Source organism: Silurus aristotelis (genome assembly GCF_946808225.1).
Source record: "Silurus aristotelis genome assembly, chromosome: 13".
In the NCBI taxonomy this organism is placed as follows: domain Eukaryota; kingdom Metazoa; phylum Chordata; class Actinopteri; order Siluriformes; family Siluridae; genus Silurus; species Silurus aristotelis.
The window spans coordinates 20080888-20099166 of record NC_139586.1 but is presented as its reverse complement, the minus strand read 5'-3'; the positions used below and the strand labels follow the sequence as shown (position 1 = coordinate 20099166).

Here is an 18279-nt window from a genome sequence, read left to right as displayed (position 1 = left end):
TTAGAGGGCAGCTTTTATAGCAGTACAGATTTACTGACCTTTATAAATAATTCAACATACAGCCATTATTGTTTAATTAACTGGCAACAAAAGTGAGTGCTTTTTTTACTAAAATAAATAGTTAAAAAATCATATATTGTGATTTCTGGATTTTTTTTTTTAGATTATGTCTCTCACAGTGGACATGCACCTACGATGACAATTTCAGACCCCTCCATGATTTCTAAGTGGGAGAACTATATATATATACAGTGAGGAAAATAAGTATTTGAACACCCTGCTATTTTGCAAGTTCTCCCACTTAGAAATCATGGAGGGGTCTAAAATTGTCATCGTAGGTGCATGGTCACTGTGAGAGACATAATCTAAAAAAAAAAATCCAGAAATCACAATATATGATTTTTATCAGCTCTTTCTTCACCACGACAGACCGGTACATCGACCGCATTACTGCTTAGCTGCACCGATCCGTCTGTCAATCTCCCGTTCCACCCTTCCCTCACTCGTGAACAAAACCCCAAGATACTTAAACTCCTCCACTTGCGGCAGGAACTCCAACCTGAAGTGGGCAAGCCACCCTTTTCCTACTGAGGACCATAGCCTCGGATTTGGAGGTGCTGATTCTCATCCCAGCCGCTTCACACTCGGCTGCAAACCGTCCCAGTGCGTGCTGAAGGTCCTGGTCTGATGAAGCCAACACGACAACATTATCTGCAAAGAGCAGAGACGAAATCGTGTTGTCACCAAACCGGACACCCTCCGGCCCCTGGCTGCGCCTAGAAATTCTGTCCATAAAAATTATGAACAGAACCGGTGACAAAGGGCAGCCCTGCCGGAGTCCAACATGCACCGGGAACAAGTCTGACTTACTGCCGGCAATGCGAACCAAGCTCCTGCTTCGGTCGTACAGGGACCGGACAGCCCTTAGTAAAGGGCCCCGGACCCCATACTCCCGGAGCACCCTCCACAGGCCACACTTTCGAATGCCTTTTCCAAATCCACAAAACACATGTGGACTGGTTGGGCAAACTCCCATGAACCCTTCAGCACCCTGTAGAGGGTATAGAGCTGGTCCAGTGTTCCACGGCCTGGACGAAAACCACACTGTTCCTCCTGAATCCGAGGTTCTACTATCGGCCGTATTCTCCTCTCTAGTACCCTGGCATAGACTTTCCCAGGTAGGCTGAGAAGTGTGATCCCCCTATAGTTGGAACACACCCTCCGGTCCCCCTTCTTAAAAAGAGGGACCACCACCCCGGGCTGCAGTTCACTTGGCCTGCCGGTACCCGTCAGCTGCCTCAGGAGTCCCACAAGCCAACCTGGCCCGATAGGACTCCTTCTTCAGCTTGACGGCATCCCTTACTTCCGGTTTCCACCACTGGGTTCGGGGATTGCCGCCTCGACAGGCACCGGAGACCTTACGGCCACAGCTCCGAGCGGCCGCTTCGACAATGGAGGTGGAGAACATGGTCCACTCGGACTCAATATCTCCGGTCAAAGCTCCGCCGGAGGTGGAAGTTGAAGATCTCTCTGACAGTATGCTTGGGTCTGCCGAGTCTGTCCAGCTTCCTCTTCCGCCATCGGATCCAACTCACCACCAGGTGGTGATCAGTTGACAGCTCCGCCCCCTCTCTTTACCCGAGTGTCCAAGACATAAGGCCGCAGGTCAGATGAAACGACCACAAAGTCGATCATCGACCTACGGCCTAGGGTGTCCTGGTGCCACATGCACTGATTGACACCCTTATGCTTGAACATGGTGTTCGTTATGGACAAACTGTAACTAGCACAGAAGTCCAATAACTGAACACCACTCGGGTTCAGATCAGGGGAGGATTGGGTTCCTCCCAATCACGCCCCTTCAGGTGTCACTGTCGCTGCCCACGTGGGCATTGAAGTCTCCCAGTAGAACGACGGAGTCCCCAGTTGGAGCCCTGTCCAGCACCCCTCCCAGAGACCCCAAGAAGGCCGGGTACTCTACACTGCCGTTTGGCCCGTAGGCACACACGACAGTGAGAGACCTATCCCCGACCACTGGAAGGCGGCCCCACGTCGCTCCTTCGGGCTGAGCCCGGCCGGACCCCGTGGGGGAAGGCCCGGCCACCAGGCGCTCGAGCCCCAACGAGCCCCAACCCGGGGCCTGGCTCCAGGGTGGGGCCCCGGCTGCGCCATACCGGGCGACGTCACGGTCCTTGGTATGTTTTTTCTCATAAGTGTTTTTTGAACCGCTCTTAGTCTGACCCGTCACCTAGGACCTGTTTGCCTTGGGAGACCCTACCAGGGGCATATAGCCCCGGACAACATAGCTCCTAGGGTCATTCGGGTACTCAAACCCCTCCACCACATAAAGGTGGCAGTTCAAGGAGGGGCGCCCTGTCCCATGTGCAGAAAAACACCCCCAAAGCATGATGCTACCACCCCCATGCTTCACAGTAGGGATGGTGTTCTTGGGATGGTACTCATCATTCTTCTTCCTCCAAACACATTTAGTGGAATTATGACCCAAAAGTTCTATTTTGGTCTCATCTGACCACATGACTTTCTCCCATGACTCCTCTGGATCATCCTAATGGTCATTGGCAAACTTAAGACGTGCCTGGACATGTGCTGGTTTAAGCAGGGGAACTTTCCGTGCCATGCATGATTTCAAACCATGACCTCTTAGTGTATTACCAACAGTAACCTTGGAAATGGTGGTCCCAGCTCTTTTCAGGTCATAGACCAGCTCCTCCCGTGTAGTTCTGGGCTGATTTCTCACCTTCCTTAGGATCATTGAGACCCCACGAGATGAGATCTTGCATGGAGCCCCAGTCCGAGGGAGATTGACAGTCATGTTTAGCTTCTTCCATTTTCTAATGATTGCTCCAACAGTGGACCTTTTTTCACCAAGCTGCTTGGCAATTTCCCCGTAGCCCTTTCCAGCCTTGTGAAGGTGTACAATTTTGTCTCTAGTGTCTTTGGACAGCTCTTTGGTCTTGGCCATGTTAGTAGTTGGATTCGCACTGATTGTATGGGCTGGACAGGTGTCTTTATGCAGCTAACGACCTCAAACAGGTGCATCTAATTTAGGATAATAAATGTAGTGGAGGTGGACATTTTAAAGGCTGACTAACAGGTCTTTGAGGGTCAGATACAGATTCTAGCTGATAGACAGGTGTTCAAATACTTATTTGCAGCTATATCATACAAATAAATAGTTAAAAAATCATATATATTGTGATTTCTGGATTCTTTTTTTTTTAGATTATGTCTCTCACAGTGGACATGCACCTACGATGACAATTTCAGACCCCTCCATGATTTATATATATATAAAAAATGTATTCATTATAATTTTTTATAAATGGATGTACATGTGTAGGTCATTAGTCACAGAAAAACAAGTAGCAGCATAGAGCTTTCCCAAACTTTACAAGAAATACTAGTCTCTCCTATTTACAGTAATGTGAATGGAGAAAAGTTTTAGTGAGCTATGTGGAGACCTAGAAAATAATCTTTTTTATTTTGCCCACAGGAGTTGAGAATGAGCAACGGAATTGTGCTTAACAATAATAAATGTACTGTACAGACAGAACACTCATGTGGAAGTTTTTTTCCTCGTGAGCCGAAGTTTGCTTTCTGCGTCAACGCCTTGTTAAAATCCGTCTGTCACTCTCCTGAAAGGATTCCACAAAGCTCTTGGCAGGATGTTGTTCAGGATATAGACTACAACAACTCAGTACCCCTAGTCTTTTGCACTGTCCGTGTGCTTCAACACAACTTCACTGTACATATGCAGTATTTACTTTAAAGCGGAGGTCCAGAACAGTTGCTCCAAATATTTATGTAGTGACAGAAACAAAATGCTTCCTTTGCTAGCTGAAGCGGTAAAACATACTTTGTTGCTTATCCGTATCCCAAAACCTCATATCTCTATAAATATAACCTTATCCTTATTAATTCAGTTTACTTTGTCACATTTTCAATGTTTTTTTTTAATGATCACCTAGGGGCATGTGCTTTTAAGACGCCTGATGCAACTAATCAACTGATTCCTAAGAGTCTTGTTTGGTAGGTTAGAGGGTGAAAGGACTGAAATCTCATTATTCCTCCATGTCAGAGAGATGATGCTTTTTAAGTACAGATGGTCCCCGAGTTATGATGGTTTCGACATTCGATTATTTTCGATCTTACGAAGACGATAGCGATACGAGAAAATGTTGAAATTATAAAAAATTTTGCGCAACAGGCAGCAGCGTACGATGTACAGTACTTTGGACGTGCAGCCGGGATGAGCGTATCTCTCGCCCTGTGACATGCTCCACTCTCACAGAAAAGGCTGTCACAGTCATAGTACCATCTTTGAGTTACGATATTTTTTGACTTACGATGACTTCATTGTAAGTTGAGGACTACCTGTATATGTTTCACTCTTACCACTGTTTATTCACAGTTAAAGAGGGACTACAGTGAAGGTTTTATATCTGCGCTCACAATGAAAATGTGTTTGAAATCAGAAAATTAAATAAATAGCAGTGTAATAATATAAAAGTGTGGCTTCCACGTATAGTGCCTGGCAAAGAATTTGGAAACACCTAGTGTTTTACGTTTTCTGAGACACTACAATTTTCTTTTCTGTTCCTATGCAACAAACTTGATAAAAGGCAAAAAAAACCCCAAAAAAAACAGATTAGACAGTGAATAAAAGGAAGAAAGTTCCAAATTTGACATTGGGTTTAACAGAAGAACTTGTATAAGACTGAGAACAGGAGAGAAGATGTTAGCAGAATGATTCTGGGTGAACCAACAAGTCGACCATTTCATAATTCAACATCATGCAATTCCGCCTAGACTGTGGCTACCAATTTCACAAGACAACAAGACGATGATCCGAAGCATACTTCAGAGCTCTGTAGACATTATTTAGAAAGCAAACATTTGGCTGGAGTATTAGCTATTTATCGCATGTCTTTTCAAGTCGTCACACCTATTGAACTGCTCAGGGAGGAACCAGATCGCAAGGTATGAAAGAAATATCCAACAAGTGAAGAACATTGTTGGCAAGTTTTACTAGAGGCATGGCAAAGTATTTCGGCTTGTTCAGGAAAAAGGAACTGTCTATATGCCAAGCGTGTGTAAAGCTGCTATTCTTGCTAAGGGAGGATTTTTCAATGGAGTTTAGCACATTTATTATAATTTTGCTTAAGTAAATCTAAAAGGCAAAAAACAAAAAAACAAAACAAAAAAACAAAGATTGGACAGTAAATAAAAGGAAGAAAGTTCCAAATTTGACATTGTCTTTAACAGAAGAACTTGTATAAGACTGAGAACAGGAGAGAAGATGTTAGCAGAATGATTCCGGGTGAACCAACAAGTCGACCATTTCATAATTCAACATCATGCAATTTCGCCTAGACTGTGGCTACCAATTTCACAAGACCACAATCCGAAGCATACTTTAGAGCTCTGTGGGCATTATTTAGAAAGCAAACATTTGGCTGGAGTACCGTAATTTCCAGACTATTAAGCGCACCCAAATATAAGCCGCACCCACAGAATTTTACAAAGATTTTTATTTTAAACATAAATAAGCCGCACTGAAACGAATGAACTTTACACAGGCTTTAACGAAAAATAGTGTCTGTTTCACGGTGTAACGGGTAAAATATGTTGTGGCTCCTTTAAGAGCAGAGCGGCATTTTGGGAGTAGCCTCCCGCCAATTTTTTCCGGTATTACTGCATGTGTGCAAGACCGAGGAATATGTCCCTATTATTTTCTGATGCTCATTTCTAAGTTTCTTTGACTAACCCGTAACGCTGTTGCCAAGAAAAATAAAAAAAAGCAGGAGTTTTGGAAACCTGTCTGTGCTTATATGATTTCTGTTGCAACTGGAGTTAGCTATCACATGACCCAGACTCAACATGTTACAACGGCTTGTATCTAAACAGTAGCCTACCAAGAAAGTCATTGTTCACTGTTTTCCTCCTTCCTTTGACAACAATTTCTTCTTTGGGCATCGTCGTGCGTTTAAAAATCACCATTGGTGAAGCTTTTCTCCCGATGCCGTACAGCTCAGAACACAGGTGAAGTACGTCTTTTCGTTTCCGTTCGGCAATTTCATTAATCTAATGTTATGAGGCTCAGTTTTTTGGCTTGAATCTTGTGAAACTGGGAAAAACCCAGGAAAAATCCATAAATTGTTGTTTAAGCCACGGGGTTCAAAACGTGGGAAAAAAGTAGCGGCTTATAGTCCGGAAAATACGGTATTATCTATTTATCGCATGTCTTGTCAAGTCGTCACACCTATTGAATTGCTCACGGAGGAACAGATCGCAAGGTATGAAAGAAATATCCAACAAGTGAAGAACATTTTTGGCAAGTTTTACTAGAGGCATGGCAAAGTATTTCAGCTTGTTCAGGAAAAAGGAACTGTCTATATGCCAAGAGTGTGTAAAGCTGTTATTCTTGCTAAGGGAGGATTTTTCAATGGAGTTTAGCACATTTATTATAATTTTGCTCAAGTAAATCTTTATACCTTTTTACCTATTTTGTTGAATATACAAAAGGAACATGCCTGGTGTCGCTAAAAAAACATATTTGTTTCCAAATATTCAACAGACACTTTAAACGGGCCACTTGAATTTTTGACTCAAATCTGGGCAGCATGTTCAAGCCATTAAGCCACCATGACAGCATGTGTGATTATACGGCCTTGAAAGATGTTCCTTTGCGTTTTACTCCCAGAAGAAAAATGCACAGAAATTATCTGGAGCAGCTGGTAAAGTGGGTGTAGTTGCACTTGGCTGACCGCCAACAATTATGTCAAAGTTAATGATCCCTTCCTGTGTGAAAGAAGTTTGTCCTCATCTTAATGGTAGGAGTAAGGGGCTAATTGACAGATGCTGACAGATTTAAGCAGCCTGCAATGAAAAACTACAAAGTGCATGTTCTATCAATGTTATAGGCTTCTCATCATAGCTGTTTTAGAGGTTATATTAACTAGCCGGTGAATACATTCAACAGTGGGATGCTTGGGGAAAAAAATAAAAAAGCAGACAGTAAAGCAAGCTGGCTGAGTGTACAGTACTTTGTTAGTCTAAAAAGTTTCATTCTTTTCTTTTTCTTTTTTTTTTTTTTTTTTTTTTTTTTTACTTTAAAGCTTTTTGATAGCACTTTCAGGAAATGGTAATGAAATAAAGTATTATATATTATATATTATAAAACCGCTTGTTTTTTAAACCCTCAAGCGTGTTGTGTGGTAGAAAATAGTCATCCAGTATATCTACAGTGGGGAAAATAAATGTTTGATCCCCAGCTGATTTTGAGAGTTTACCCCCTTACAAAGAAATGAAAAGTCTAGTATTTCTATGGTAGGTTTATTTTAACAGAGAGAGACAGAATAGAAATAAAAATCCATAAAAAAACATTAAAGAAAGGTTATAAATTGATTTGTATTTGATTGAGTGAAATAATTATTTGATCCCACCTTAAATAAGCAAGAATTCTAACTCCCACAGACCCAAATTAGACCTGTTCCTTTAGGAAATACTCCTGATATCAACTCATTATGTGAATAATAGACACCCGTCACAGAATCAACCTCTTCCATTTAAACCTCTCCACCACCATGGGAAAGACCAAAGAGCTGTCAGTGGACATCAGAGACAAGTTTGTAGACCTGCACAAGGCTGGAATGGGCTACAAGACCATCAGATTGTTGCCTTGGCAACCCTATGTTTTGGGTCATTGTCATGCTGGAAGACCTATTCGTGACCCTTCTTCGGTGTTCTGGCTGAGGCCAGGAGGTTCTCATCCAAGATTCTACAGTGCAAAGTCTACAATCTTGTCCCTGACGTTCTTGGTGCCCATGGTGGTGGAGAGGTTCCAATGGAAGAGGTTGATTCTGCGACGGGTGTCTTTTATACACATTACCAGTTGATATTAGGAGTTCTTTCTTAAAGGGACAGGATTCATTTTGGTGTCAGAATTAATGCTGGTTGGTAGGGGATCAAATACTTATTTTACTCGATCAAATACAAAATAATTTATATATAATAATTTATATATCTTTTTATATTTAATCTCTTTCTGTTAAAATAAGCCTTAAAAGTTTTGACCGTTTATTTCTTTGTAAGGGGGTGAATTTACTAAATCAGCATGGGATCAAATAATTATTTCTCCCACTGTATATATAAATGTATATAAAATGTGAACTATCTTCATGCTTTCAGGTTGTTTCTGGTAAAAAGTGAACTGGAATGGAGTGAACAGGAGAAAGATATTCTTGGACAGGGAGGCAGCGGGACCATCATCTACAAAGCCAAGTACAGAGGGCAGCCAGTGGCCATCAAACGGTTCCCCTTTAGGAAATGCCGGCAGCAGACCCTCAACAGCGGCACAGGTAAGAGTACATCACTCATTAACCATCAGCCTACATGCAAACCGTTCTGTCGCTTACTTAGATCTATGCAGCTGATTGACTATAAAAACATCTTGGAAAAAAAAGACTCTCCATTAGTGAGCATAAACATCCCCGGAGCATTTCACCCTTTTGTACAAGATACAGATTTTGTTGCCTCATGTGGCATCAGCGGTATTTGTCATAATAGCTTCCTGTTCAATATCATACAGGTAATCTAATAAAAAAAAATTCAAAATTAATAATGAAGCTACCAAACCATTACTGACATCTGGCTTCGTTATTAATCTGGGCACAGATCACTGATTGAGTCAAGAATCCTGGAATTCATGATACATTTTAAAGAAACGTTCTTAACTCCTAATGCTCCTGTGTGTGTGTAAAGAAGGCTAACTAATGTAATTATTGACGTATCATTTATATGAACTATTTTTCCCAATATGTTGAATGCTGTTATTTTAAAGAGCTTTTATTATTATTATTATTATTATTATTACATTTATGGAAGATTGCAGATTAATTATTTAATTAAGGTATCCAGATTGACAAAAGAAATGAGGCAGAGTCAAAGGAGTAAAGGCCAAGTAGAGGTACATATTATTAGTAGTAGTAGTATTAAATGTATTAAATATTTTACTGGCATAGAAAGAAGTTCATTTAACTATAACTCTTGAATTTCCTCCTTCACCCTTATTATTCATTTCATTTCATTTAAAATTTGTCCTGCCTGTTATATAATGTGATATCTCTACTTTAAGAAGATATAAATATATTTTATCAAAACACGATAGAAATTTTGAAATGTATTTTTGCTTATCTCTAGCCTTGTCTTAATATATTTGGGAAAAGATCATTTTGAGGCTGAAGGTGTCGAGCACAAATCTGTTGCTTTTCTTTCCACTTAAACAGCATGAATTAAATAAGTGATTAATGGCTAAAAGAAAAACAAACATAACGGTAAATTATTTAGTTTATGATGAGTTATTGAGTGCTGGAAACCATGAGATAATTTGTCACCATCTTATCATTAAGCAAAGATTTTAAAACAGAACAGTCTGCGATTATTTCCCCGATTGATGTTAACGTAAACAGAGATCAATCTAGTGAAGAACTGGTGATGAGGTGCAGGGTGTCTTATACTGGAGTTTGTCTGAATTTTTTTTTTTTAATGCGATTTCCTCCTTCTGGGCAATGTGAGACTCCGTTCATGTACTAATCTCATAAATTTAAAGTATTTTGAGACTACAATAGATCTTATTTTGTTTGCTGAATATCAAGAACAAGGTAACTATATTAAGGAACACATATTAGGCATTAATTAAGGTAATTGTTTAATAAAGCCCAAATTATATAAATGGTTAATTCACTATTTATATTTTTCAGTGGTCTTTCGCTCGATGGCTTTTTTCCCTTTAAGCTTTGATTTTAATGGAGTTTTGTTTATGTCACTAAATGTAAATCAGATGTTTCACGTAAAAGTTATAAATCTCGCTGGAATTATTGCTAATTTTGGCCTACAGAAACATTTTCACACAATATTATTAAAAGACTAATAAATGTAACCCTGTATTTCAACATTCTGTATTTTGTTGTGAAACATCAACATGTGCCTAATGAGGTTGTTGTTTTTTTTGTGCAGGCGAGTTGATTTTCAGTTTTGTGTGTGTGTAGGTCAGTTTAAGGTGTGTATTCAGTGAGTTTTGTAATTGGACTGTAAAACGTACCTTTTGCTTCTTCCTGAAAGTGAACCCCTAGCTCACGCTGTGATTGAGGTCAAATGTCTGATCATTGTTGATTTCAAATCCAGATTGAGCTCATAACAGCTGAGAGCAGGAGCTCTCACAGTTACATCAGATTAGCAAGGTGGAATGAATGATTCTTTCATCTCGCTTACATTCTCCACGGATCACGATCTCCATGCTGTATTGTTCAGGCTGCAAACGTTTGCATTGGGTGTGGTATCAAGTCTTTTTGGGACTTTATTTAAAAGAACCTTCTGGGTTTATTTAAAGGTCACAAGTGTACCATAGAGAACAGTGTTGTATATTTGGTGGACCCTTTCCATAGTGTACACAGAGTGTATAGGATCTTTTTTTCCTGCTATAATAAGGTATTTTTATTTCTATTTTAATAAGATTTTTACTGACACATGTGTTGCAAAAGGACCAGCTTGGCTACAAGTTTAGAATCCTATAATATCGTATATGATTGACTACATAATATACAAAATGAGCTATTTTTAGATTTGAGATTATATTTTTAGATTTGAACGCATTTCAGATATGGGTGCATAAATGTGTGCACTGATTATGTTGAATAAGCACGTCCCCCAAACCCCAGAGGATCTGTGGGTCTGTGTGCAGCCGCATGTGCTTGTCTTTATCAGCCAACTCAGCAGAGCACATTACAACCCTCTCTCCTATGCTGTCACACTCCACTACCTTCAGTGCTCTTCTTTCTTTATCCTCCCACTCTTTTATCTTTCATAGCTGCCCATCCAATCTGGCAGAACCAGGCTGTCTGTAGTGCATGATTTTTTTTTTCTTTCTTGCAGCACGGGTGAATAGAGGTAACTGTGCAAAAGCAGATGACAAATGGGGGGTATTAAAAGAAAAAAGAAAAAAAAAAGATTGTGCTACCAAAAACTGAAGAATCGCTCTATTTGCCATTTCTCTCTCCACACTACAGAAAGCCTCACAGTCAGCCAGAAACGCGCTTTAGAGCTTTGTGGCCTGAGCATATACAGCACCTCAGAGTTTTTATCACGCAGTTTATTCACAAACAAAAAATATGGTTCTGATGACAATAAAAAAAAAAAAAGGTTGTCTGTTGACAAACCCGGAAGCTGTAATCATTAACGTAAATAAGCAAAAAAAAATAATGACACCAGAGTTTTATTCCGTATCAGTTAAAGATCTCCATACAGATGTTTCTTTACTGTGTATACAATAGACAAATCCATTCTACAAATCCAACATTACAAAGCCAAGGATTTGGTAAAACAAGCCCTGCACACGCATACGGCTTACAGTTTTCTGGGTTTTTTAGGCAGACAGGATGTCCAGAGTCTAAAATAAACACAAATGGGATTTGCAGACAGGAGACATGTGTATTATCATTTCTAAATGTAGAACTTTGTGTTTTTTAAATCCCATGCTTTATGCATTCAGATTTTTCTTCACACTTTCCTGTTAGCTCAGCGTTCAGTTTAGGGTTTGCCTCAGCAGACATGCTAGTCTGCCCTTCACCTCAGTGCTTTTCATTTCACTTCTTACCTTCTGCTCTAAGAGCAACCAAAAGATGATATCGTAGCCATTCAGCCGTCTTTCTATTCAGATTGTTTTCTATTCTGCTGTCGTTAGCACTTTCTGAATATAGTAGGCCATAGATACATTGTATTTATAAATGCACATGGATAAACAAATCTAAGCAAGTGTAATAAATGTATGAAACTTTTGGTGGTGTTCATTCTCGGACACTAACGTGGCTTTGATCAACTTTACACAGTTCAGTGCTGCAATAATACAGAAACATGGTCCGCCGTGGCACAGAGTTCTTTTGGTTAGTTGCTCTGTGGGACTCTGAGCAGCGGGTTAGTTCAAACACTAAAACAGTAGGGTTTTCCTGTCAGAAGAGCATCCAAATTTGGATGCCTTTAAAAAAAATTAAAAAAAAATAAAAAGGGTTTTAATTTGGAGTCTATGATGGGAGGGTCAGGAAGCGTGCCGGCAAGTTTATAGCTGACCCCTTCACCCCAGACCTCACCTCTTTGAAGCGCTTCCCTCCGGCGGAAGACTGCAAGCGATCAAAGCTTGAACGTCCAAGCAAACAACCCGATTCTTTTTTTTTCTCAGAGCTGTATATACACAGTGGACATTTGCCAGAATTTTTCTTCACACTGTAGAGTTAATAATATTCTACAAATCACTGTATTACTTTACAAATATCACATATGGTTCATTGCGCATCTTGCACATACACTTCTGGGCAAAAAGATTGGCCCGGATAGTATGTTTTTAATCGTTTTAAGAAAAAAAAATCACTGGTCAGGAAATAAGCAAATATTGTTGATGCTCTATTAATCCATTTTACAGTTTAAGCTTGTTATAAACGGACCGCATCAGGTGTGGCACATAACCAAATAATGGAGGGGGGAAATATCTTTGGAATATTTTGAATACAGACATTTGTTAGTTTTTTGTGTGAATTTTACATGATTTTTACAAGCTTGGAATCATCATGATTTGACCCTTGCATCCGCAAAGTCTTAAGTTAATTTCTGTGTTTCCAGCACAGGAGTCTTGCTCATTTTCAATAGACGTTTAATATTCGTTGGTTCGGCCCATTTTCTTGCCCATGAATATATGGACATATTCAATATTATTCAAAACCTGCTGTCGTTTTGCTGATCATGTCACTACAGATTGTAGCTTTGGGAAAAAAAAAAAAAACATTTGTTGCATAAGAATATCTCACTTAGCAAGGTTGTGAATTTCTGAAGGCAATTTGGAATGTAACCTAAACAAATTCCCATGTAATATTTTACACAATGTATTTGTTATAAACAGAAAAGTATTGATTATTATAAAAAAATATATACATTTTGATTAAAAAAGCTATACTTTTTGCCAAGCATTTAGCCTTTGCAATGTCCCGTTTTCCAAACCACCACTTATTTTTTATGTCATTGTAAAGCATATGTTTTTAATACTATGTCTGTTTAATCTTTTGCATGTACACTCACAAAGTGTTACAAATTCATCCTATCTGTAAAATACCTGGCAAATAAGATAAATGCTCATTATAATTTCTAAAAAAGGCTGTAATTAATAACTATTTTTTTCTAGCTGCATCTTTTAGTTCTTTAGTTTTTGTGCTCTGTAAACACAAATAACAGAATCAAGTTATATATAGAATTTAACATGTTCAGGAATCTTGTGAAAATTATATTTTTTTACAGAAATATGCTTATTAAGGTCTTGACTGTGTGAATGTATTTTTACATAAATGAGCTAAAAAAATAAACTAACAATTACGTTCATAGGGAGAACAGAGAGCTAATTATTTCATTATTATTTCAATTATTAAAATACTAATTCATTACTTATGTATAGAGGAAACATTTCTTGTTCAATCTTGCCAAGTTTTGCTTTACAGACATGGCTTGAAGAAGAACACGTCTATAGATTGACCTTTGGTCACTTAAAGGCAGGCAAAAGCCAATCATTGCCCTGAGATAAAGTCCCTAACCAGCCATCATCTCCTAAACCTCAATCACTTCTACTTCTTTCTGAACTTTTAGAGTCAGGCACATAAAAAAAGACCTATGACCCTGTTCTATACCAGTCATGCAAAGCTAAATCTGGTTTCAAGCCTTAAAAGTACTGCAGAGTCCATGTGACGACTTCAGCACAGCTGGAAAGAAACCGTATCCCTACCTATTAAGGGCTTATGGTCATAAGAGCTGATGCCAGACCATTACGAGCCCTCCAGCTACAAAATTTCATTGACACTCAACTACACTCGGGAAACCTGTAGCTGTTGGTTTCCTCTATTGAGGTCACATGTCGTACACAAAAGCGGTAGCAGTTTTATTACTTGCATAAAGCTTGAAGAATTGCTTAAACCAAATGGCTTAAACAACTGTGGTGATGTTCAGATTTAAAGCCCCAGGGAATATCAGTAACACTTGGTATCAATCTACCAAATTCAAACCCCATGTATGCAATTTTGTTAGATCATTTTATAATAGGTAAAGGGTATTAAACTAATTGTTTTTTTGAAAACTGTCCAGCTACATAACCTTATTATTTTTGGCTTAAGACTGTGTGGTACCATTTACACTATTGACAAAGGTCTATATATTGTATCTTTAAAGTCAACCTTATTTAACATATTTAGAATGAACCCTGACTGCACCCCAGGCCTTCATCAGTACCTGACTTTACTAACACCCTTGTTGCTGAATGAGCTCAAATCTACACAAGCGCATTTTCCCAGAAGAGTGGAGGTCATTCTAACAGCAAATGGGGAAGGGTATGTCGAAAACGTGAATACCAGTCTTATGGTCAGGTGTCCACAATGTTTCGTTTTAATTTTCCTCTGGTGTTGAGGTATCAGTCTTGGGGTGTTTTTAGACTTACAGTACAGACCAAAAGTTTGGACACACCTTCTCATTCAAAGAGTTTTCTTTATTTTCATGACTATGAAAATTGTAGATTCACACTGAAGGCATCAAAACTATGAATTAACACATATGGAATTATATACATAACAAAAAAGTGTGAAACAACTGAAAAATGGCATATTCTAGGTTCTTTAAAGTAGCCACCTTTTGCTTTAATTACTGCTTTGCACACTTTTGGCATTCTTTTGATGAGCTTCAAGAGGTAGTCACCTGAAATGGTCTTCCAACAGTCTTGAAGGAGTTCCCCGAGAGATGCTTGGCACTTGTTGGCCCTTTTGCCTTCACTCTGCGGTCCAGCTCACCCCTAAACCATCTCGATTGGGTCCGGTGACTGTGGAGGCCAGGTCATCTGGCGCAGCACCCCATCACTCTCCTTCTTGGTCAAATAGCCCTTGATGCCTTCAGTGTGACTCTACAATTTTCATAGTCATGAAAATAAAGAAAACTCTTTGAATGAGAAGGTGTGTCCAAACTTTTGGTCTGTACTGTATGTTAAGGCTTTTTATTTAAAAATTCATTAATCAAATCTGAGATTTTTCTCTTTGCAAAAGTCTCTGAATGTTTATGAAAACACTGGAGAAAAATGTGATAAATTATTCAGATATGATTGTTTTTTTATTTTTTTATAAATGCACTTGACTGGTTGCCATATCACATCATATTTTTTTTTTAATTAGGTTTCCAATAAAAAAAACTGGTTTACCCTCAAATCTGTGCAATTTCTCAGCTAGATAGTAAGGCAGGAAATTTGGGAGAAAAATGAAGATAAAAATTAAAAAGTAAAAGTGGAGTTTATGAAACTGTACATCTGTTCCGGTATCTTTTGAGATTTTGGATTTGTTGGGGCTATAACTGGACCTCAGTCTTTGCTCTATACAGTTGTTTATTTCCTAGCCGTTTTATTTTGTGTCATTTTTCCACTTCTGTTTTATACTGCCATTTTATTTCCTCACAGACACCATGCTGAAGCACCTGCAGTCTGTGGACGCTGCAAAAAGCTTCTCAGAGTTCCGACAGGAGGCCAGCATGTTACACACCCTGCAGCACCCCTGCATTGTGGCCCTGCTGGGCATCAGCATCCACCCGCTATGTTTCGCTTTACAACTGGCACCACTTGGGAGCCTCAACACCGTGCTGGAGGAACGCAGCAAAGGTGAGACAGGCGCACACACACCACAGAATTATGACCGGACCACAACATGCTGTTTTTACAAGCAGTGGTTATAATGTGCTCACCTCGTGGCAGAATTACGATATCTAAGGGGTGATGACTTGTTTTACAAGGGACTTGTATAGAAGTTTACCCAGTTGGGACATATTTTGTAGAAGCAATTCAAAGCCAACTTTGCACTAACACGTAGACTAAATTTGGTCATGGTTGTTTTTAACATCACACACTTTTCAAACTGACTGTTCCAAGATTTTTTTTTTTTTTTTTTTTGGAATTATTGTATAAGTAACATGACACAAATCCACTACTAATTATTTTATTCTGCAGATTTCTTTGCAGATTACAGTTTGATTATTGTTTATTCTCTTTCTTTTTAACTTACTTTACTTGTTTTTTGACAGGTTTTATTGAAGGATTTATGGATTTTTTTAAATCTCCTTTTTTGTTATCTTAAGTCTGCATTGTGCATTTTTATTCATATAAATAATTTAAATTTAGACTGTATGAAATCCTCTTGAATTTTATACTGTGATGTGGAATGTCTTAGGAGGTCCAGGTTACCAAGTAAGGGGGTTCATACATTATAACATTCTCAGTTGATGGAAATCCCTGCTGGAGAGATTATATCTTACCGTTTGTGTCTTGGAGGATCTGGAATCTGTGGCTAGAAAGTATAGACTAGGGGTGTCCAATCTCTTCCACAAAGGGCCGGTGTGACTGCAGGTTTTCATTCTTACCAGTCAAGGGCCGCACCTGATAGTCGTTGAAAATGTAAATCTTTAGATTTAACCAGGTAGAATTTTTGTGGACTTGAAAACCTGCACCCACACCGGCCCTTTCTTTAAGAGATCAGACACCCCTAGTTTAGACTGACCGTCTTAGCCTGCTGTTATCAGGGCTATTTTTAAATAATAGCAAAAATAAAATAAAAAGAATGATTTTGTAATGGACAGACATACCATCCTTCCACCATGACACTGACCAGGATGTCACAATGAAAGTGATATGACTTGAAGCTGTGCTTTCCTTACATGAGGCAAAATATCACTTTGCACAATAACACATTCATTTATTTCTAGTTAGTTTTTTATAAAGCTCCTAATTCCTTACCGGAAGCTCATGCATTAGTTTTTGTCCACAGGCTCCTTATTCATTCCCCTAGGCCACATGCTGACCTTCAAAGCTGCCTATCAGGTTGCTGCAGGATTGGCCTACCTTCACAGGAAGAACATAATCTTCTGTGATCTGAAGTCAGACAACATCCTCGTCTGGTCGCTGCAGGTGGAGGACTCGGTCAACGTCAAGCTGTCCGACTATGGCATATCCAGACAGTCTTTTCATGAGGGAGCTCTGGGAGTGGAGGGCACACCGGGCTACCAGGCTCCTGAAATCCGCCCTGGCATCGTCTATGACGAGAAGGTACACAGTTTTAAATGCCACATGCAGGTCTATTCTTTTAATGTGTTCAAATTAACACATTTTTCATTTATTTGAGTGTAACAACAAAGTATACATTTTCAAGCATGATAGGAGAAAAGAGGAAATGTATTCAGGTCATTAGATATTTTTCAGGTATCTGACAGAAATATAAAGCTGTTGGCAACATTCAGTGACACAATGTCATAACGTTGTCACATCAAAGCTTGTTGGTCTTTGGTTATGACTCCTCCTGGGTTCTCTGGTTTCTATTAAACTTCCAAAAAAATCACAATTGCCCCGCAGGTGCCCTCTGTGCACAGCAGACTCGTGAAACACGAAACTCAGCTCATGAATACATGTGCTCGGCAATATCCGGTCTACGTTATGTGAAGTTATGTGGTTATTCTTGTTGACAACAGAGCATGAAACAGCCACACATGTGTGTCCCCTTCAAATGGCCTGTTCATCCTGGCATGCAGGTAATCAACTTAATATATAGTCCCCTATAACTACTTCTATGTGTTACCATGAGGTTAAACTTCCTTCAATCACGGTGTTAAGATACACCTTTATTCGTCCTACATTGGGGAAATTTCTGTGTGCAAATATAGAAAAAAATAAAAAAGTCAAAAGATAATACAGTATATAAACACAATGTATAAATACAAAAGAAGAAAAAGAGACCACAAATAAGTAGTTACGCAATCAAACAAATTTGCACGGTTTAAAATTATTGTTATTGCATTTATTGTTATTATTCCACAGTTAAACAGTAATAACAGTGTATATTTTGGTGACTGGTTCACTGGGAGCAGCTCTGATTGTAAAGTCTAATAGCAGCAGGGAGAAAAGACTTTCTGTATCGCTGCTTTAGACTTAGGATGTAACAGTCTGTCACTGAAGAAGCTGCTCAGAGATGGAACTGTTTCATACAGAGGGTGAGAGTCGTTCTCCAGTAATGATGTAGTTTTGCTACCATGCTCCTGTAGTGTCCAGGGGAATCCCCAGGACTGAGCTAGCCTTTCTGATCAGCTTGTCCAGTCTCTTTCTGTCTGCAGTAGAGATGCTTCTGCACCAGCAGACCACACCATAGAAGATGGCTG

The 18279-nt window shown here is 39.3% G+C and overlaps 1 protein-coding gene across 1 annotated transcript in view; it reads left to right on the top strand.

Moving 5' to 3' along the window:
- Nucleotides 1-18279, top strand: part of lrrk1 (leucine-rich repeat kinase 1) — a 108780-nt gene that overhangs the window by 61385 nt on the left and 29116 nt on the right. Inside the window, exons 25-27 of the mRNA XM_083558967.1 lie at nt 8212-8381; nt 15542-15739; nt 16899-17176. Of these exons, the coding sequence (XP_083415093.1) occupies nt 8212-8381; nt 15542-15739; nt 16899-17176 (646 nt within the window). The remainder of the gene's footprint in view (nt 1-8211; nt 8382-15541; nt 15740-16898; nt 17177-18279) is intronic.